Source organism: Aaosphaeria arxii (genome assembly GCF_010015735.1).
Source record: "Aaosphaeria arxii CBS 175.79 unplaced genomic scaffold BU24scaffold_2, whole genome shotgun sequence".
In the NCBI taxonomy this organism is placed as follows: Eukaryota; Fungi; Ascomycota; class Dothideomycetes; order Pleosporales; genus Aaosphaeria; species Aaosphaeria arxii.
Window position 1 is genome coordinate 2,422,993 of NW_022983475.1, and position 21,927 is coordinate 2,444,919.

Genomic DNA, 21,927 nt, shown 5'->3' on the forward strand with positions numbered 1-21,927 from the left:
TTGGGTGAGGTGAGATGAGATGAGATTTGAGGTTGAATGCGTTTTACCAGGATTGATTCCATGGGGCGAAGGAGCGAGGGGAGTTTATCCAAGGATCGAAGGGGTGGTTGCAAAAGAATCAGCGAATATGACAAGGACAGGACAAGGAGATTGAGATATTCAAGGCAGCACGGACGACCTCGCAGTCGGGGAAGCAAGCCCGCGATCCAACCCGTCGGGAGGGTACGGGGGGGATTGGCTGGCGGGCTCCAAGAGGCCTTTTACGCGGTGCCCATGATACAGTACAGTATCGTACACCACGACTAAGTCATGAATACAATCACAGAAACCCACCACACAGAGACGCAGACACAGCTCTGCATCAACGCCTCCGGGGTCTCGCGCCGTGCTCATTACTCGTCTCTCGCATGGTAGGACAGCACTACGCCTTTCCATACACACCGCGGACGCTTGAGGCGAGCTCCGCCACAGCATATGTGAGATCAGGTCAGGTCAGCAAAGGTTCACCAGGGTAAATACGTCGAGCTACTCCTTACAAGAACATGTAGAATGTGTGGGATGAAACCCCAGAATAGGCACCCCTTCCACATAAACGCACAGCACAGCACAGTACGCACACCCTGCCTGTCTTTTACCGGTCAGCGTCGACCTTGCCTTGCCTTGCTTTGCCTTACCTTGCCTCGCCGCCCCCCTCGCCTCGCTCATTGTTCCCCGGGTGAGCCGTTGATGTGATAGGTTCTAGACCGTCGCTCGGTTTTCCTTTTTGTTTCCGCTTTGGAGTCCTATCATGTCCCCTGGTGTGTGTGCGTGTGTGTGCGCGCGGGGACGGACTGTGCCGCTTCTCTCCCCGGCTGATTCTGGTTGTTCTTTGAAGCTGGAGGAAGGGGAGAGAGCGTGGGGGTCCATGACACTCCCCCTCTGAATTTCCTGATTTCACTGGCCTCTATCTCTCTCTCGCGAAATAAACAATTACATCGTGAATGCATATCAAAATATTTCCTTTTTCGTCGTCGTCGTCGACGTCGTCGGTTAGCCTAGCTAGATACGAAAACGCGAACGACGGGCGATAGGAGAGTAGGATGTCTATTTTGTAACAAAAACAAACAATATCTTGGAATCACATTATTTCATTTTTCATTTTTATTTTTTCTGTCAATTAAGGAGGACCAAAGATCGTCATAAGCAAAACTGACATACACATGGTCAAGTCCAACGCTCTGAATGGATGATATTCGACGTCCTCCATATGTATGATATCATCAGCCCCAGCGCCCTCTCTCTCCAACCATGGGCCCTCGATAAAGAGGACATAAAAGCAATTAATCAGAGTACTCCGTATGGATTGTTAGACACGGAAACTCAAACACGGAAAATAACAAGTTAAAAGAGGGCAAAACAAACAAAAAAACAACGGGAGACGGAAATCGTGAAGGAGCGGAAACGGAAAAAGAGGCAGCAAGATTATCCGGTGTGACGATCCTTTGCAACTTTTGGGCTGGGTCGATCGTGATGGGAGTTGGATTGTTTATTGAACAACGGCAACGGCAGTGACGGTAGAAGTGAAGCACATACGGTGAAGTATGTAGGTAGATATCGCAGTTTCGTTGCGTGTGATTTGGCAAAGAGTACTGCGTATGTAATTGTACGACAATGATATCCCATCAATCATACCTGAATACACTCCGTACTCCATACGTTTTTGCTTCATGATTCTTATCATTCTTAGATAGTATTCCCCAAATCCTGCTGAAATCCCATGACCTTTCTCCCTTACACAATCATCCAACCATCCCCATCTCGCCACCCGTAAACGCACAATCATCATTACCGATGTCAGTCAAGCTTTCGCGGGAACGAAAAACAATGGGGGGGTGCGCCGGCTAGCCTAGCCCAGCCCAGCTAGGGCACCAAGAATACATGGAATCTAGGACCACAGTTCCGTCTACCTTACCTCCACAGTTATCGTAGGATTCGAAGCGAGTTTTTTGTTTTTTTTATGTCTGATGATCATTTTCAGGTATTGTATTGTTTTGTTTTCTTGGGAGGATTGTGGGATCAGTTACCGCGTGTAGCCCCCCAGGATCGAAGATAGGATAGGATACGACTTCAAGGAGCCGACCGGCCAGGAACCCCGACATCCCATCACCTTGTCAAGGCGAGGATTTCTCCCCCAGCTCGATTAGTCTGTTCGGGAATTGACAAGAAAAAGAGGCGTACTGTGTTAAAAGAAGGAAAAGTTCTCGAACTCAAAAAACGAGGGGTAGTTACGGACTATTGTGAAAGCAGAAGGAGATTACAATTTTATCGATTCCTCCCTATTTCCCCATTCTTTCCTGTAATTAACCAATGTTTATCTCGGTATACCATCTACTTGTATCTCTCTATCTTCTCAGGGTCCCGTTTCCATTCGTATGAATCGTATCGCAGACACTAATACGACGTACGGTAACGGTTCGACCAAGATGAACGAACTACCGACCCAAACGCCAAAGAAAAAGGGAGGAGGCTCTGCGCTGAATGGCGGGATTTGCATTCTCCCGCCGCCGCCGTGCCACAGGACCATTTTTGTTTTCTCGGGGGTCCACGAACTTCACGATAGTGTTACGGAGTACATTGCTAGACAATCCTGGAAGCTAGTCTTGTCGCGGTAACGTTTCCACTCGAGCGGCGCGACTCACGATGGGGTTACAAACCCGGGAAGTCGGGAAGGAGAGATGTATGCGGTAGCCACCTACGCTGGGGGAATTGAACTAATAACTAGTGACTACGGAGTAGCTAACTAGGAGATCGTGAGGTTTTTTGAATCTAACGGCGGTTGTGTACCCCATGCAGTAGGTAGATATCTTAGAGTTTGGTTTAGTTTCGCTTCACATGTAATGTTTTACAGCATTCTCATGTATGTACGTCGGAAACTAGTGGGTTTCCCCCCCCCCTCGAGTCTGCTCCGTTTCGTTAAAAACTAGTTCAATAAATCTGCTGTTGTGCTCCCTGCGGAGTCGAAATGGGTCGGAGACGAGAATGGATGTATGTATGTGCCTAGGGCCAGGGACTCAATGTAGGCAGGTGAATTAGGTAGGTATGTAGGCACGAATAAACCGGGTTACGGTAGAAAAGAGAGTTTGACTTTGGGCGCGGGGAACCAAGGAGACATGACACTTCTCGCTCGCGTACCTGAACTTTGAAACTACATGCGGCCTAAACCAGAAGAGACGGACAGCAGTAGTGAGCACATCACATCACATCACATCACCAACAATAAGTAATGGTTACTTACGGTACTATGCGCATGCATGAGTTGGAAGTCGCAAATCTCCACCCGCGTACAACCGCGATCCTTTTTCTGTTGTGTTGTTGTTGGTGTTGCACTTTTTCGATCCGACATCCAGCGAACGAGAATGCACTGGCTTGGCGAGAGATAGACTTGTCGGAGCGACATTCGGGCGGATTTGTGTTTGTTGACGTTGTCTTCAACCACATGTAAACGACACTCCATGTTTTGCTAGTCTTTTACCCCACGAAATAGGCTCACGCTGACGGGTTTTCCCCATCAATCTCCCTGCAACTCTACTATCACGCCGCCTATCTACGACCAACAAGAACACCAACACCCGACATCGAGGCCTCACCGTTCGAAAAGCCCCCTGGCCTTGTCTCTCCCCAACGCGGGAAATGTTGGATGGTGTGGTACGTAGAACCAGACAGCGATCGGTAAGGACACAGTGCACTCTATGACTTCCAGGCTTTTTTCTGCCTTGGGTTCAATTAAACTACCAGAATCAGCAGCGGCAGCAGAAACAAATGCCGGGCACCGGTTCATCGCTGCAGTACCTTTTTCTCTTTCTTTCTTCGCACTGCCGGTGGAGGGTCGCACAAATGGGAAATCTATTTCTAGGCATCATCACCGCCTACCTCTTCCCCCCCAGCCAGCCCAGCCGTGATGCGGATGAAATCTGTCTCGTCTTCGCCTACACCGCTACACGATGGGGGTTTTTCTTCGTCCATTGTTCCCCCGTATGCCTACTCCGTACGCGAACTTTGATTGACTGGCTGGCGTAAGTTGTAACCCATGGGACCAAGAGTCTTTCGCTTCAGCCTGGATGGATAGATAGTGGGACTTGGGGATTTCAGCATCATCCTTCACCGCGTGACTGTTTTTAGATTCCAGATCCACCCTACTCTTCTTCCCCACGTATGTACGCATGCTTGCTTGGGGAGGACCTGGCCTGACCTGGATAAAGGATGCATTTCGCAATCGACACAATGGAACGCGCAAGAATCCAGCTGGCGGCGACAATGCGTCCGTCGGTTCCAGAGTGAAGGAGCCGGGGCGCGGGCGCGGGCATGCGGGCGTCATCCGCGGGAAAGCGCAATAATATTGCACATATCCTATTATTGAGATGGGGGAGATCGGAAAGTGGCAGAGAAGGGGAAAAATAGGCAACGCCATCCCCTCCTTGGCTTCTTTCCCCTCGAGGGCAAATGCTCACGACAGAATTGCCTGGCAAAAGAGAAAGGTGAGCGAAGATAGGAGAGACATAATCGTTGGTTGGAAAGGGGTGTAGCGTAGGGCTGTGCGATTGGTCGGGCGATGATAATCCGGGGGTTGTGGCTGTCTTTGGCGGTCTACTTTCAGATATTTTGTGGGGGAGCAACACTCATCGTGTTGGCAGTTGCATCTCCCCTCCCTCCCACCACCCCCAATTCTCGTCGGAATGACGGGAGACGGAGTGATACAGCGATAACGACTGCTGGAAGAATGGGGAAAACAAGGAAGGCAGAGCGAATAGTGTCTATGTCATGGAGGAAGGATGGCATGCCCATGCCATTTCGGGAGGATCATACATTCTCCTGCGGCACGTGGTTGCTTTTTTTTCTTCCTAAGCAGGAGATTCACCCCACACCAGGACGAGAATGGCATGAACAAGACATAAGAGAAATACAGATTGGCGACGACGGGGTAATGCAATGGCGAGTGCACCAACGAGCGCGATATCAACAACGTAGGAGGATGCGTGACAGCATAGCCGCTGATCTTGGTAACTTTTTGGCGCTCGATTATTCAACAAGCATAGTTAATGGTTCCGAGGCCGAGGTTTCGAGTTGGTAGGACGGTTCAGGTAGGGAGCGTGGAAGTGACGTCTTCCCGTACAATGCCTTTTCCAACGACATCCGTGATAAGCGTGACCAAGTCATAGGAAACAGTCAGGCGTAAGATAACCTCTTTTACCGCTGAATTGCATTCCTCGTAGCGGATCATTTGCACACGTCGCATATACGGAGTACTTTGAGCTAAGATGGCCATGTGTCGACGAAGACGAGACTGTACGACGTCGGTTGTTGCTCTGCTTGGATGTGATAGTGATAACTACCCTTTGTGGACATTTCGTGGGGTGGCTGTTGCCCTTTTCTCCAGGGCAAGTCATGCGCACAGCTTTGCCTCATGCAGTTTCGTGTTTGATGTTGCTCGAAGCGGGTGTATACCACCATTCTGTTATGGCCCGGCGGGAACAAAGTTTCGAAGCCTTGTCCTTACCCAGGTATAGCACCCACGCTATTGCGTTTGGCGATGGTGGTACAAATGTCATAACGCAAAAGTTCAGGATACAGTAATACGTGATGGCAAGGCAAGTCCAGTAGCGGACCCTCCGGCTCAGGGCATGATGCGGAGGAGGCTGTGGCATAACAAGATGGTCGCTTAAGACAGCTCGCAAAGTGAAGTCGAGGCGATGAGTGACCGTTGCTCTAATTTGAGATCCATGCAGGCAAAGCTTGGAACATCTCGTAATGGAGATGTGATCCTGGGGTAGTTGGCTTGGAATAGCATTTGTCCGCCTTACAAGATCTTGGAATCATTCCGGAGCACCTCAGGATATGGAGTGTAGATTATCGTGTGCCTGGCGTGCCAACGATCTAGCCCTCTGGGGGCATAATTGTTCCTTGGTTTGAGATCCGAGGTTAATGAGTCGCAATGAGATGCCTGTTTCATCCTCGGACAATTCGATGCCGGCACAATACGATAGCAGCGAAGATTTAAACTTTTGGAGACATAGTATGACGGAATATGAAATTCTTCCTCGGTGTTGGAATCATTCCAGGATGTTTCCAACAGCGCCAAGCTCGTGATGACCGAGGATATGATCAGCAAGAATCAAATGGTGTGAGATATCAGGGCATGTGGGAACTTTTTTTCACAATCTCTCTGCGCTACTGGGACTTGCCGATGTGGTTACGATCAATTAATTGAGTGCGCGTTGTTCAGAAGTTCGCTGATGTCCGAGGGGCAACTTGCAAGGAAACACAATGCCAGTGACATCGGTCGCCTGATCGCGGATGCGTCCGGACGCTGTCACGGTCGTGTACAAGAACATAGCTTGCTGTTACTGCGCAAGCGATGTAGAAGCTTGGTGACACAGCAGTTGTATCCAGATTGCATTATCTTATATCAGGTAGAGGGAATTTTTGTTGGCCTCAACAACAATGCCCCAGCGCTTGAAATGCAGACTAGTCTTCTTGATACACAGGTACGAAGTAGTCTCTCTGTGATATTCAGGCACGGGCAATACAGAGGAGCTCCGCTCGTCATGTGGAGACACTGGAGAGAAGTTGGGTTCGCGAATTGGCGCGAAGATGGTATCAATGGGGTACCCAAAGAGGAAGTTCCTTTCCGCCTCCATCCCGGCGAAAAGGTACTTTGGCCCGAGGTATCAGCCGCAACTCGTACGTCGCAATCGCTAACGATTCCTGCAACGCCCGAGGTACCATTCCCATACCTCAATAACGGTGTTTTGAAAAGGTCGCAAATCGGGACTTGTTGGGACGGACCGGTGTCCCGTATGTGCATGAACGAGGCCTCGCTAGAGACCCGTACTTACCTGAAGTGATGGGTTCACCGCCAATCTTCACGGGTACGCATCTGGTGATAGTAGTGACGATAAGTGGCTGCTTGTATCGCACTGGCGACCTTTTCACATGCAAACGTGTGACGTGTAGAATGTGCCATGTTGCGTATGGTATTGGACAGACGGGAAAATTGGAATTGAGTGCTGAGCATACGCAAAATGCTGACCATGACGCCACGCAGCGGAGTAATTGCTGCATAACGATGGTGAAAGCATTCAACAGTTTGCTAGTGTACAGACACATTCTGCAGGCCCATGAGTTAATAAGGTACTTGCAGGTGAATTCGTACAGGTACCTAAATTTGAACTCTGTAGACGATTATACGTGCTGCATTATTCTACGATGATGCTTGCAAGAGATCCTCAAAATCCTGGGTGATTGCGCCGCACTGTGTGGGCGCCCGCGCGTTCGCGAGTGGGAGGAGGGGAACCTCTTATGCGCAGACTCTTTTAGCCGCTAGATATATGGTGTTGCATGTCGCGAACCACGTTGGATACATTGCGGCCTCAATCTAACTGTGCGTGCTTGCAGCGCCCTCACAAGGGCCACAGATAAGGACCTGAAGGAGGATCTTCTGCTTTGAGACTTTGCAGCGAGTAGGATCTGCGCGCATAGATTGCGGTGCAGATGCGACAGCGAGACCCCTCGTGTGCATTCGCGTAGTCGTCTGCGAATACCTGTAGACACTTGTCTACTCGCACGAAGGTGTTGACGAGTGCATGCAGGACGTTGATTCGGTTACCAAGCTGGTGGGATTCGGGATGGCTCCAGAGCTGCATGCACGTTGGATATAGGCGTCTTGGATGCGGAGAAACCAATTCTCATAGCAGGAAGCACACCATTACATTGTTCGGGCATTTTGTGATCCTTCCATAGGCAAGATGGCCATCAATCTTTGAGAATTATTGAAAATGAATTGGTGGAGAATGCAGCCAAAGTGCTTTGAGACATGCATAGACGAGAGGGACGATGGAGATGAAAGTCATACACTAATTGTCCCTGCATCTGGTGTGCTCATGTACACTTTCATGTACCTTGATGAATGATCATTATATGATCTGCAAGAATAAATTGGCGATGCCGCGAACCGAAAAACCGAAAACCTGGTCAGGCGTGGTCTGGAATTGATGAGAGCTGGACGGACGAGATTCTGCATTGCGAAGATCTACCATATGCTGTGGAATGGACGTTTCGACTAGGAAAGTTTGCAAAGTACGGTTGAATATTAAGCCGCTCTGTTGAATACATGTTGTGTAGATTGATGTTGCAGGATCGACTCTGGACACTCGGTGACTGTGCGACGTAGAGAGGCAGCGCTCTCATGCGCGACATCCACCGCGGCACCTGCACTGCGCTGCACCGCGCCGTAACGGAGACGCGGCCCTGGCGACCCATTCGCGAATATGGCATTCTTCCTTCCATCTGGCCAGTCGTCGCATCAGGCAAAAGGTACTAGCCGGACCTGCGCGGCATGGACGGTGGTCGATAACGAACAGAGCGCCTGTGATTCAATACAGCCAATATTCCTGCGATTGATACAATGGTCATGGAGATGGGCGCACGGTGGAATCTTCCCAAGTGAGCTCGCAGGGAACGGGTAGGTTACAGGTGTAGGAGTGGTGCGAAAATTGCAACGCTCCTCTCGGGGGTAATTTCCCCTCGAGACGAGCAGTGCAGCGTCTTAGTGTGGTGGATCTTGGGCATTTTTAGTAGAGGCAAGTGTGGAGACCCCACAGTGCGTAGAGGCTGGGCGACGACCGCGCCCCTTGTTGCGCACTTGTAGGAAGCTAGAAGCTCGTATCGGTCCTCTAGAAGCTCAGCGGAAATCTAGAATACTGATTGCTCGGTCGCCACGGCACGATTCATGGCGGGGACGGGATGTCCGACGGAATTACTCAGGAAAGTTATTCCGGTGGGTGCAAGCGATCAGGACACTGGACAAACTTACACTACCGATGGGGCAGGAAAGCGTTACGGTGTCCTCATTGGGACGAGGATTAATAGCGGAGTGGACACTGTTATCTTTCGTGTGGGTGTGGCCTGGGATGACACGATGTCGCCACTCGCGACTCTGCTCTCGTCAAACGGTCCGGTGGGGAGAAATCACACAATCGACCGGGGCAATTGTGATGATTGCCGGTTGGCCTTATCGCGGCGAAACCGGAGGACGACGCGCTGCGCTCACTCTGGGGTTATGCTGGAGCTTCTAGAGCTGTTTGATAGATTAGAGTTCCTCGAGATCTACTAAAAACATTGCTAGAGATACTGAAAGATGCCATGTGCAGAGCTGGGCGCAGGGTCGATCATGACGGCGCATTAACGATGCGGAGTGTCGGGTCTGGGGTGCAGCAGGCGGGCAAGATGCCAGCGTGCCGCTATCATCACCTAGGCACATAAGTGCTGCACCCCGGACCAGTGGGAAGATCTAGAGTTTTGACTTGGTGACGACGGTTGAATTGGGTCGTCGTCGGTGCTTTCCCAGGTGGGAGAAGGTCGCGATGATGATGGAGTCAAGATGTGGAGGTGGAGGCGGAGTGTGGAGTGGAGAGAATCGCGCAGTAGTACGATAGATGGGCGCATCGTGGCAATCGCCTGGTTCGAATTCGATAATGGGACCGAGACAAGTCCGCGTGTCAATACCTAGGTAAATTACTGGCTAACTATGAGAACATGATGCCGAAGATAAGGCAGAATCATAAGCTTCCGGTCGGTATCTCGGAGTACCTAGGTAGGAGAAAGAATGTGCGTAGGTAGTAAGTATCCGGCCGGTGATAATGAATACTCAAACTGACTAGTGGGGGCTGAACTTTTGTGAGAGAGAGAGCGAGAAATTGAGGGAGGAATGCGAACGGAAAATGCAGGGGAAGGCCCCGTTGTTGTCACCAAGTGCTTGTGAATGCCGTATTGGGAAGGTGGACGGAGGTCGACGATGATAGAAAGATACACACAACAAGCACACGCACACACGCACAAGCACAAATAATTATCAATTAGTGGGCAAAGAAGGGGGAGGGAGGAAAGGCGAACGAGGAAGGAAAAGAGAGTATCCGTGATGGGCACTTGTTTCTTCCCTTCCCTTCCCTTCCTTTCCTTTCCTTTCCTTTCTGCTGCCCCCTTGTTGGGTTCCAGATGCTCGAGTCGTATCTACATTTCTACCTATCTATCTAATTGCCTATCTCTGGCTATCCCTTTCCCTCTTTCCCGAGGATTGTCTACTTACTTTGTCTTTGGATCATTGATTCATTCATTATTGCATTATAGTTAAGTTCACTTCAGTGCGTCATGGATTAGCCAGCCCATAAATTACACGTGAAATCCGAAAATACATAGGTGCTACCAATCTGCCCCGCCCGATTAGTTAGCGAAAAATCCGTTTCCCGCCTGGGAATACGGTCTTATCTCTCTTGTCTTGTCTAAGGTAATAGTTACTACTACCGAGTTAGAGAATGAGAGAGAGAAAAAAAAGTTTACTTCGACTAATAGATAGTTACTCCGTATTACTATTCAACTTATCATCGCTAATTTCATCGCTTCTGGGTGCATTCGCTTTTGCCCCGTGGGTCCCCCTCCCCTCCCCCAGTCATCGTAGCGGTAGTCAGTCAATCCAGTCTCGCGATCCCAATCCCGGACGCCCCCAGGCAAGAAAGTCGAAAGAAGAAGGAAAAACAAAAAAAGGGACTACACAATGATCTTAGCGGGTGCGAGCCCCGATCATTCGCCCGGTTGGTCCATTTGCCCTTCCTAGGTAGGCACTCTCTCGTGAGAGAGAGTCGTTACCCTCCCAGCGCCAGCGCCCGGAATTCCCGCCGACATTGCGGAGGAAGGAGAGCGAGGGAGCGGGCGGAGCGAGAGAGAGAGAGGCGCTTAATGCGTACCAAAACAGCCCATAATAGCCGGTGGTGGTGGTGCCCTTTTGGTCTTTTCGCCCTCGATTATTTCCTTGGGGGGGAGCAGCTGATAATGCTAAAGGGAAAAAAGAAATGACACAGACAGGTAGAAATGATGAGGATGATTATTATTAGTTTGGGTTGAGATCTCCTCCAAGACCTATTGTGTGTTACGTGTGTCTTGGGAAGGGAGGACAAGGCCACGGTATGGAAGTAAGAGGGAAGGGGGGGTAGAACATTCTACCGGGGGACTCTCTCCACACTTTTGGCACACAATAGTATCGAATCCCCCTTGATTAGGAGAGTTTACTCGTTGGTGAATACAGTAAGGGTTGCATGAGCTTATCGTCATCGCCTGACGGCGAGATTCTGTCTTGTAAAGGTGTGGTAGTGCAAAGGGGTCCGGAATGTGGGCGGCGTAAGATGATAATACTGGGGGAGGAAAAGTATGGAGCAGCTGGAGTGGTGTCACTGGTGTGTCCGGTGTGTCTGTGGCTGTCCTCCCGAGAAGATAGTCAGATCATAGATGTATGGGGTGCATCTGCGGAGAGACGGATGCTCTGAAGAGTCTGAGACTGGTCACTGATGGGAAATTGGTGGATGTATCTACGAGTAAGACTACGGAGTATTCGTAGTGCGACTAATGGTAACTCTCTCGAATCTCTCTCTATGTGTACGTGTATGTGCGAGTTTTAACATGTGTGTCTTTCTCCTTACTGTATCTACGACATCTGTACGTGTAGGCATGTAGAGACTGTACGAAGTACGTACTCCGTACACATATTGTATGTACGTGTGCATGTCTAATCTATCATCCTTGGGTTTATCTCTCCTGTCCTCCCCTTCCACCCCCCCGAATTCCCAGTACAATGGTCCCCCTCACCTCACCTCGCGCCCTCACCGCATCTTAACCTAGCCCTTGCTCCCACCTCGGGCTGAGACAACCCGCGGGGAATGGTCTGTCTTGCACGGAATCTTGCACGGAATCTTGCACCGTAGCGCCTATTGGGGGCGGGGAGGAGGAGGAGGAGGAGGAGGGAGGTTGCATCACCCGTTCCCTTTACCCCCCCTTCCTCCAATCCTTTCCCCCGTATCGACCTGTCCTATTCACCCATCTGAGGGGCCCCGGCTCACATCCATCAGCTCCCGGGACATGTCATGATATTCTTTTCGTGGTGTCTCTGATTGTTGCGCGGGGGTGCTGGTAGTAATTCGCTGTTCTAGGTAGGAGGTGGTGGAGAGACACTATGCGGTGCCGCCCGCCTGGAATCCCTTTGGTGCAACCCCTGCGAGTCGCCCGTCCCCAATCGTTCGTAGTTGCGGAACTTGGCATCAAAAGCACGTCACGACTTTCCATCTCGTAATGCAAAAAGCCCAAGAAAAAAAAACAAATAATGTAAGGGTTATGGTTTATTCTGAATCGTGTCTATTACGCTGCTGCTAAGCTGGAGGACGAATTGTACTTTTGTTTTCCCGGGAGCTGCAGCGTGGCAAGCCACTTGCACCCCGCCCTGCTAGCCAAAGTATCGAATGTGCTGTTCCCAGTCGAGAAAAGACGAAAAGTATGAGAGAGTTGAGAAAAGAAGTTGGGAGTGGTAATACATCAACTGCGGATCGCTAGGATCGCGGGGTATGATCGAACCAGACAAAGAAAACGGAGAAATATCCACCTCTATAGGAAAGGGAAAAAAGAAAAACCTCCATCCATAAATATTAACCAATGAAACTCGTTAGAGAAAAAAGTAATGTGCCGTCGCAGGCATTAGTATTCCCTTCCCGTTAATCCCATGTCTATGCACCGTGAGAAAACATGTCGACGCTCGCTCGCTGAAAACAATGAACCCTTGATAATGCTACCCGGAAACTCCACGAATTGCTTGTTCGCCGTCGCTTCGAGTCGTCTACAGACGCTCTGCGAGGTCGTTGCCGGCTAAGGAACCGGTAGTGGACGAGTTTCCGGAAGAGAAGCCGCTGGGAGCGTTGAGCAGATCTTGAACGGCGACCTTGGGAACCTGTGGGACAGGCAGTTTCCGCTGAGCACCGTCGGGTTTCGAGATGATGTCGCCGATCCTCAACCCAGATGGTTGGCTGGGGATGTAAGGCTGCTCCATGTTGGTCGACGGCTCCATGGGCGCAAGAGCCGGTACGTGGTGCAACGAAAGGTGACGAATGTGGGGAAGTTGCAAATCACTGAATCCCTGAGGACGGAGTCGTGGGGAATGAGCAGGCGTGGCGAGCGGGGTGTGATCAGGAGTTGGCGAGCAGGAATCGTGAGAGAAAGTGGGAGAGGGAGGCGCAGTGGACATTGGGGAGCCTGGCCTCGACTTCTTCGTCATCCTGTGGGAGTAAGGGTCGTCGTCCTCGTGGGAATGCGACCTTGACATGGGTTGCGATGCGTAGGCGTACTGGGAGAGGCCGGGAAGACGACCTGTGCTGTTGTGGTACGGGTGGAATCCATGGCTGGTGACATGACGATGCGAGAAAGGCTGATGTTGACGCTGTTCGAGCCTTGATGCGGCGTCAGCCAGGAGATCGATGTTGCGAGACAATCCATTGGGACTGCTGCTGTTGCTGTTGCTGTTGCTTCCACTCCTGTACGAGGAAAGATCGTTGTTCATGTTAGGAGAGTAGTTAGAGAAGGAGTGAGGAGGCGAGACGTTGGGAGATCCCAGATTGGAGCTGGGGGCCGAGCGAGAGATTGGCTTCGACTGAGGAGGAGGCATCATGTGGGCGAGAGAAGAGCCAGGCTCGATGATGCCAGCAGCTGCGGCGGCGGCGGCAGCGGCAGCATGCTGCTTGTTACCCCGTCGAGAGTTGGGGTTGTTGTGTATCCTCGAGTGACGAGTGAGTTCGTCTGATCGGCTGAAGCGCTTCGAGCACCCAGGGAAGGTGCATGCATGAGGCTTCTCGCCAGTGTGTGTGCGAATGTGTCGAGTCTGATGCTCGAGACGGTGGAAGGCCTTCTCGCACAGAGGGCACTTGTAAGGCCTGGGGAGGTCGTGACGTTGCTCCTCCTGGGCAGACTGGTTGTTCTGGAGTAATGGGGCCATGAGGCTCACGGCAGCAGTGGCCATGGATGGTTGAGAGTCAGATGTTGTTGTGGTGTTGTTGGCGGTGGTGGTGGTGGTGGTGGTAGCGGGGCCGGCGGCAGTAGTGGTGGGAGTTGAAGTTGGGGATGTTGAGGCGGGGGAAGGTTGGGGTTTATGTTGGTCTTTTGAATTGTCCGGGTTGAGGAGATTCCCAAAACCTAGTGAAGAGGAAGGGGATTGCATGTGATGAGCACCAGCGGCGGGTGGGGGAGGATGGGGTATTGTATATAGTTGTGTGGTTTGGTGGTGGAGGTGGTGGTGTGTGGTGGTGGGCGAAGTTAAGCAAAAGGTCGGGAGCAAGGGCGGGTGTGGGCGGTGGAAAATATTTAAGTAGCGGTACGGTTATAGGTTTTTTGGGGTGTGGAAGGTGGTAGGTGGTAGGCGTAGTAGTTGGGTAGGGTAGGTGGTAGGGTAGGGTAGGGTAGGGTAGGGTAGTGTGTGTGGTGGTAAGGGTAGTCGGTAGGGTGTGGGTGACTTGGGTGACTTGGGTGACTTGGAGGTGTGGGTGGGTGGGTTGGTTGCGCTCGCGCGCTGACGCAGGACAAAATGGGAAGCGTGGGGAACCACCAGGAAATCGTCAATGCGCCCGCCTGCGAGGATCAGCCGGAAAGGAGAGCCAAGCCCGACGAAGAGAATCGACTGTATGAGTAGAGTAGGTAGAGAGACACAGATCAAGTACAAGGTTGTTAAGGGTTGTCGTTAGTTACAACTGACAGAGTGAGTGTGAGTAATAGGTGTGGAGAGAAGTCGGCGCACTTCCGGCGAAAAAAAAAAAAAAGCAGCAAGCAAAGCAAGCAGCGTATGATATCGGTAATACTTACTAGTAGGTGGGTTTACAGCCACTGCCACTTACCACCCACAAATTCTCAACCCACATCCACTACTACTCTACTCCCCAGTTACGATACAATACGGGGCACGGGAAAAATAGGTAGGTATCCTTCATTGTATACGATCATTGTAGGCCACTTCGAGTCGTGATTGTTGTATCAGCCCAGGCCCTGGTCGCGCAATGCTTACTTGCTTCACTCTGTCTTGCTTTGTCTACAACTCTACTTTACTTATTACGCTTTACTTTGCTCTACGGAGTTCTTGCCTGCTTGTTTGATTGCTGCAAGTACTATCGCTGCTACATCCATCTACTGCACTCATCCATTCACTTGCCTACTGCCCACCTACCTTGTCCTATCCTGCTGTCTGTCCTGCAGCGCCTTGCGGATAGGTGCTGTATGTATGTATGGGTAAGGATACGGTTATGGGGGATGGATGCCGTGCATCTTGTATATTAAAGAAAAGGAACCAGACCGCCTGTTCAATGTCTGTGATGCTCCCACCGAAACATCGAAGCCTGAAGCAATATGTATGTACGTCTATATGTATGTATGTGCATGTACTCCGTATGTATGTACTGTATGGTACAGTATCGACACCGCAGGGCTGCGGGCCGTCCTACTCACTCGTCGGGGTTCCCCTGTCGTTCCCATGGAGACACAATGGAGTAGAGAGATCGTGGGTGAAAGGTAGTATCTTACATACATCCACAGTATCGTATCGTATCGTATCTCGACACACACCCAGTTTTGTTTTGCTGTGCTGTGCTGCGTAGGAGATGGGAAAAAAAGGTGGGTTAGTTTGTTTGGAGTATGACTTGATTCCTGCCAAGGGAGGCGACGACTGGGAAGGTCCGCCGGCTTTGTCCTGTCCCTACTTTGCCCTACTTGCCCTGTCTGTTACGTCGGCTTCAAAACCCTCGGATGGGCCGACGACACATCGGCCAGCTTGGAGGGAAGGAAAAAAAAACCCACTCGTGAAGAAAAAAAATGCTAATCCCCACAATTCCCTAGCTGGTGCGAAATGACAGCGGTGAGCCTCATCTTGACGCCCTGGGGGGAAAGGTGGGCTGGTGCTGGTGCTGGTGCTGGTGCTGAGTGCTGGCTCTGTTGGGAAATGCAGGGTGCCCTTTTCTTCATGTGTGGACTCTCTTCACTGGACTGGACTAACTGGGTGGGCACTTGTGTAGGCAGATAGGTTACGTAGTTAAGGTGAGTGATGAGTGGTGAGCACAACGCACTACAATGTCCGCACTAATATTACTGGATTGCGACCAGATTCTTGCGACACGTTGCGGGGGCTGTGGATGATGAAACCGTGCGAGAAGAGAGGCCTGTAGGAGGAAGCAAAAATGAGAACTAATAATAATACACAGTACTAGGTATTGTCATTGTTCTACAGGCAATGGCCTGGCGCCGCCTCTCACGTACTCGCCTCACAGCACGCACATAATCAGCCATGAATCCACGATGGCAGGTAACGACGATACAACGCTGCTGGCGGATGCATAGCTTTATCGGGAAAAAAGAAGAAATAATTCCATATCTTTCCTCCACAGTCCTACCATCCTACGAGTACCACTCCGTCCTTTCGTCCTAGCCTGATAGGACTTGGCCGTCGATAGGCTGGATCACAGACGTCCGGCCAGATATCAAGCCTGGGCGATGTCGAAACTGATAGGTACAATACACATTTGGCAAGACACGCCCACTAATCATCTCCCGTCTTCACGATGTTCCAAGTTCCAACACGGCACTGTTCAGTGACTCGATTCGTACACGTATTATTCGGGGCAATGAAAGGACGAGGGCGTCGAGTGACTGACAAGCGCCGTGCCCCCGGTGAATAGGACACACACGGCAAACAAACAAACCCCCTTACCCCATTGATTAGTTTCCAACTGTCAGACAGACCAAGGGGGCGAAGAGAGGCGTGGTAGCTGGAAAGTTGGGGTTGGGGTTACGGACTTGGGATCTAGGACTTTGGGGTTGGACAGTTCGGGGACTGTTGCCCTTGTTTGGGGGCTATGACGAGCTGGGGCAGGCAAAAGATAAGGCGTCATCCGGAGGGAAATGTCAGGGCTATGGTAAGACACGCAGGACTGGCGGACGCTTGATCTTCTCAGGTTTTTTTTTCTTTTTCGTTCAGGAGAGAGAGTCCATCACATCATATCAGATCACATCATAGCATGGCATGGCATTCAATAACAGCTGGAGGGCACCGATGGGCGCAACTCATATTCCGATCGTCATTCGCAGCCAAGCGGGGACGCGAGACAGTTACGTTGCCCGTCACACTCGACGCCCACGCATAGGCAGACGCTCTGCTTCGTGATTGCTTCAATAATGCCTGTCTCTTCCTTTCAGCAGAAACCACAAGGCATACCTACGACGCCTGGGCGACTGTGGGGACTCCAGCCTCAATCGATGTGCAAATGGGGAAATGATAAAGGCAAGGTGTAGATAATACACGTTAAGCGCCAAATGCGAAAGGAAAGGGAAAAAGGGAAAGGCCTCGATGCGAGCTATCAGTGGACAGCCGCCCATCGCAGAGATTGGCGCTTCCACTATGCGACGGCATGCCATGCCACTCAGGGCCCTTCAATGCCTTGAAGGCTACGGAGTATCTATCTAGTGCTATTGTATGAGTCTGACTGGTGATCATTTGGACATGGTACCTGGTACACCACACCTACACCACGAGTAGCTACACTCAAGCTGTTCCCTCACGCATCTGGGGTTGTGGAGTGGGCTTGGTAAGGAAGGGGAAGGATCATCGTCTCGTTAAGTTTCGACCCCCACGCATCAGCGCCTCAAGCCTCACCTTTCTCTCCCAGAGCAGAAGAGCAACAGCCACTGGCAGGCCCAGATCCAACCCGTGGCAGGGTGCGGCAATGCTATCTAGTGGAGACATGGGCCGGCTTTGCGAAAGGATGGATTCGGAGAGCAATTTCCACTCTCCTACGAGATTCCACGATACAACACGATACAATGCCATCCAACAGGCACGTGGGCACCGGCCGGTCCTCGAAGGTGAGTCGAGGCCCCGGGACCCTGACCATCTACTCCGGAGTATCTTTTTCAAGGGGAGCCGCCAAAAGCAATCATGATAACGAGACGAACAAGTGGAGTATACGCTGTACGAAGACGAGATTTGATCACGAATAATGCGTCTCAAACCAAATTTGACACATGCACACCAAGTCAGTCGGCCGAGAGGACCTACGAGTCTGCAGCGGAACGGGAAACATGGAGTATTGAACTTGCCGCCAGCGACGTGCACTTGTGGATGTGCTATTGCATGTGCATTATCACTGTCGATACAAAACAATACGCTCTCCAGAAACGAACGATACTCGTACCTTGAAGATACAAGCAGATGATAGCAGATACCACCACCAGATGGAGTAGATCTATGTCGGGCCGAGCATACCTGAACCCGGAATGTTCCACCCATTCATCCTTTTTCTCTCTTCCTCTCACTCTGCCACACTTATCTAACCTCTTCGTACCTACCGTAACCTATCTAGTCTTCTGACTCTTGACGCTTACTCGTCCCGCCACAGCTCTCCTCTTTTTTTTTCTTTCCCTTCCTTACTAACCTATCTCTCCCGTGATTCTGCTCACTTGTGCCGATACTTAGGCAGAAGTTTAAAGGACCTTTGGGTAATTAGTTCCTTCTTTTTCCTTTCCACCCCATTCTTCTAGTGTCCCGACTACTCCCCACATACCGACATACATACTCACCGCGCAAATCAGGCAATGGCTGGCGCTTCTGGGGTGACCTGAAAGATGCAAAACGGGACTCTCGGCTCGCACACCCGCTATGCACAGCGTGCGTGCAGCAGCAGCAGCAGCAGCATGCAGAGCATACTCGTCAGGATTGTTATGTTATAGCCAATGCCCTAAATAGTAGGGAACTACGAGATGCGTCGTCCATCACCACATAAAACTGATATAACACAGCATACACCACATATGACTGCATATACTTTTGTGAATTTGAGTTTCGTTATTGAACATACATACCATACCTCAATCTTTTACTTACCCCCGCAAGCAGCAACTACATTCCAAACGGCCATCCCGACGCCCCTCTACAGTGGTACCCGGAGATATGGCGATGTAGCATTTCATTGATTTAACACTTCATCTGTGCTTTTTTTCAGGGTTCGAGCATCGGACGGTCGGAGAAGTGGGCCAGCCAGAGTCAGAACTACGAGCACTACTCAATGACGATAATTTTCCAACGATTTCCGCATCACGTTTTTCCATGGGGAAATTGCAGAGCGTGGTAGTGAGCAATAGCGGTCCCGACAAAGACTATCGAAGCAGTAGTGCCACTGCCACAGAGATTTGGACGGAAGGGGAAGAAAATTTGACACTGAAGGGCTTTGCTAGTTCAGTAATTGGAGGCTCCGAGAGTTCTCGCGAGCACAGCACGCCATCACGGTACTGCACATGGGGTAAGGGGCGGAGCGGGCTCGGGAGGCCACGATCGTTTTTGCCTACTTGCACACAGTGCGCAAGTTGCTAGCGTATGTTGCAAATCTTTTGGCAGGATGGCCAAATCCGATGGATTCGATACATACGCAAAGAGGAAAAGGGAGGTAAAGAAAATAACAGCGTTGGACTAATCAGTTCTAGGTCAAGTTTATCATCTTTGCAACTGGCTCTATCTTGACTGGAATTGGCCTCGCTCGCACCTAACTCGGATTGCGCTCTCCACCGCATACCCTCGGCCATCGGATGCCCGACATTGTCCTTTTTTCTTGTTAGATTTTCCGTACCCATACCCCAGTTCAGTCATAAATCGAGGTTAGTTAGTTCCAGGTTCCTGAACTGTTACAGTCAATTGGCAACAAGAAGTGGCTACTGTGTACTTAAAATTTCTTAGTGTGTCCCTGGCGAGCGATAAGTGAAGCATCTGAGCATCCATTCCCTTCCCCAACACTATTCGCATTCGCCCACGTGGACTCGGGCATTTCCGGAACGATGTTTCTCAGTGATGAATAAGTACGACGAGACAGATTCACGTGCAAGAATCTCTACAATCTCCTTGCATAAGTCTTCTCCAATTCCTCCGCAAGAGCAAATCATCATCGTCATTCGGCCGAGTCCATTACTCCGCTCGTGCAAAAGCAGCATTGATCATGAAAGCTGAAGAGAAAAGAAAAGAGTTGGGAAGGTGGAACATGTGAATGGCGAACAGATCCGAAAATTTGCATTACGCCTACATGCCTACATACCTGCTCGTACCTACAACATACATCCAAGCACAACTATCTCCGATACCCACTTCTAACATTCCATTCTCCGTATCATTGCACTGTACAATATCCGTCCTGTCTTCAGTATCACGCCCATGTCCTTCTCGGACTACCTTTCCTAGCTAGTCGTCCCGGCTGGTCTGGGCTGAGAACTGCGACTATTGCATCTCTCGCTCGCACGCTCTTCCGATCTGGGGAAACTCGGCATTACACACTTCCTATTCGCGGCGTTTCAGTGAATCAATTCCTCTCCATCCGTCCTGTACCTTGCAGCTGCGCTGGCCCGAGCAGGTTTCGACCCCAAGCACTGGCGAGCACATTATCGCCCTCTCATATGATACTTGTGTCACCATCGATCTCTTAGCCCCATGCTCTATTGACACCACCAACATCTCAAATCCACAGGCGGGCCTCACAAATCACCCTCGGATCACAATCTTCTGATCATGCCTCTGATCGTGGGCATTCATTGGTATCACGGCCTCCGGAAGAAGAAGGTGACGCGTAAAAGCAACATCCCTCCCAAGCCCTAGCCTTGCCGTTCGCTGTTTGGGGCCCCGCAGCTCTTCCCCCAGAGCCAATGCCCGACACAGCCGCCCAGCATCCTAATTCCGCCGATGAATGACATCAAGAAACCACGCCAGAGAAGAAGACCCTTTTCCTGAGCCATAGAATACGTTTACACATCCTGGGCGCTCCTTTTCCGCCTTCCCTACTGTCCTAGTCTCCGCCGTAAGGAAACGCCCGTTATGTCATGGCCGGCGACTCAACAGCGAGATCCTGGAAATCGCTTTCATCACCATCCTCGAAACGTGGCACAAGTGCTTCACAGTCATATTCTTCGCAAGACAGGCACCTCCCATGAAGACATCCACGTAGCGTCGCGTCCGCTCCATGCTTCTATCCCACGATTGACAAATGGCAAGGCGAACTAGCTAATCTCTTGCTGGTCACACATCACTGCTATGAAAATCGTCTTGCATTAGCGGGTTTGACTGCAAGCGATTACAAGTATTGCATATCCAGTCTTTATCTCTTCGTGTACTACTGATCCTGCAACTATTCGCTGATCCTCATTTTTCCAGTCATTATCATCTGTGTGCCCGATATCTTTCTCTGACCTCACCGCTCATGGACTTCCTCAATCGACTGACCAGACCAAGAATGAATACTCTTGCATGAATACCTGCTATGTACCGCCACAGGCGCCGCAAACCATGGAGCATGCTTGCAGAGGCTCCTCGTCGGGCTCAGGCCGAGTCTACACACGCATCGTCATCACGTAATTAGTAGCGTCCCGCTTTGCTCTCCCCAGATATCTATAGATCGGTACAATCGTAATCAATCCACGTATATGTACCGTATTGTAGGAAAGAAAATTTTCTCGATCGCATTCGTAATATAAATAAAAAAAATCTCGGCGATTGTCCCGATCAACACACACAAACTCTCTCTCTCTCTCGCTATCCTCGCGTGACCTCAAAATGAATATGTAGTCCCTTGTGTGTGCATCAGTACTTGCATTCAACATTCGGCCACTAAGAAACATTCACTTTCTCCACACTATCTATCTACTACAAGCAACATCTAGCAAAGAAGAAGATTCGCAATCGTACCAAAACAAAATCCGCCGCGTCACGCCACGCCTTCCCACCCAATATCTCACGTCCCCTCCCCAGATTTTCCACTCTCCGTATAGCGTCGTCGATCGCGTCGTCGATCTCTTTCCGCTACGAGAACGGACAGTGGGCAATTAACACTTGTACATTACATTACCCCATGATAGGCACAGCACATCTTCATAAAGTTTATATAGATACATAGTACTGAGTACATCGAATGATACAACTTATCCTCGAAACTATGCACGGGAATCTGGGGCAGGTGTAACGATCGCCTCACATTCTCCATACGGAAGAACCGCCTTATCGAGGGGAGGGGTGAACCTCAT

The 21,927-nt window shown here is 50.7% G+C and overlaps 5 protein-coding genes across 5 annotated transcripts; 4 read left to right on the forward strand and 1 right to left on the reverse strand.

Moving 5' to 3' along the window:
• Positions 1 to 3,646: 3,646 nt before the first annotated feature.
• On the forward strand, positions 3,647 to 4,114 carry BU24DRAFT_118411 (uncharacterized protein). The gene has a single exon (XM_033520871.1). It carries the CDS (start codon positions 3,799 to 3,801, stop codon positions 4,054 to 4,056), a length of 258 nt encoding a protein of 85 aa, XP_033387708.1. The 5' UTR covers positions 3,647 to 3,798; the 3' UTR covers positions 4,057 to 4,114.
• Positions 4,115 to 4,243: 129 nt separating this feature from the next.
• On the forward strand, positions 4,244 to 5,200 carry BU24DRAFT_118543 (uncharacterized protein). The gene has a single exon (XM_033520873.1). It carries the CDS (start codon positions 4,589 to 4,591, stop codon positions 5,105 to 5,107), a length of 519 nt encoding a protein of 172 aa, XP_033387709.1. The 5' UTR covers positions 4,244 to 4,588; the 3' UTR covers positions 5,108 to 5,200.
• A 7,488-nt stretch (positions 5,201 to 12,688) lies between these two features.
• BU24DRAFT_431201 (uncharacterized protein) lies at positions 12,689 to 14,059 on the reverse strand (the record flags this gene model as incomplete). Its single annotated transcript, XM_033529855.1, has 1 exon — positions 12,689 to 14,059. The coding sequence occupies one exon, from the start codon at positions 14,057 to 14,059 to the stop codon at positions 12,689 to 12,691; it is 1,371 nt and encodes a 456-aa protein (XP_033387710.1).
• Positions 14,060 to 17,718: 3,659 nt separating this feature from the next.
• On the forward strand, positions 17,719 to 18,512 carry BU24DRAFT_418987 (uncharacterized protein). The gene is made up of 3 exons (XM_033527103.1): positions 17,719 to 17,739; positions 17,833 to 18,372; positions 18,466 to 18,512. The coding sequence occupies exon 2, from the start codon at positions 17,874 to 17,876 to the stop codon at positions 18,087 to 18,089; it is 216 nt and encodes a 71-aa protein (XP_033387711.1). The 5' UTR covers positions 17,719 to 17,739; positions 17,833 to 17,873; the 3' UTR covers positions 18,090 to 18,372; positions 18,466 to 18,512.
• Positions 18,513 to 18,815: 303 nt separating this feature from the next.
• Positions 18,816 to 19,700, forward strand: BU24DRAFT_418988 (uncharacterized protein). Its single transcript, XM_033527104.1, has one exon. The coding sequence runs from the start codon at positions 18,980 to 18,982 to the stop codon at positions 19,241 to 19,243; it is 264 nt and encodes an 87-aa protein (XP_033387712.1). The 5' UTR covers positions 18,816 to 18,979; the 3' UTR covers positions 19,244 to 19,700.
• The last annotated feature ends 2,227 nt before the right edge of the window (positions 19,701 to 21,927 follow it).

Coding starts and splice junctions, on each gene's coding strand:
- BU24DRAFT_118543 (XM_033520873.1), top strand. CDS start 4,589: ATGATAATCCGGGGGTTGTGGCTGTCTTTGGCGGTCTACTTTCAGATA.
- BU24DRAFT_418988 (XM_033527104.1), top strand. CDS start 18,980: ATGGGGAAATTGCAGAGCGTGGTAGTGAGCAATAGCGGTCCCGACAAA.
- BU24DRAFT_118411 (XM_033520871.1), top strand. CDS start 3,799: ATGCCGGGCACCGGTTCATCGCTGCAGTACCTTTTTCTCTTTCTTTCT.
- BU24DRAFT_418987 (XM_033527103.1), top strand. CDS start 17,874: ATGCGTCTCAAACCAAATTTGACACATGCACACCAAGTCAGTCGGCCG.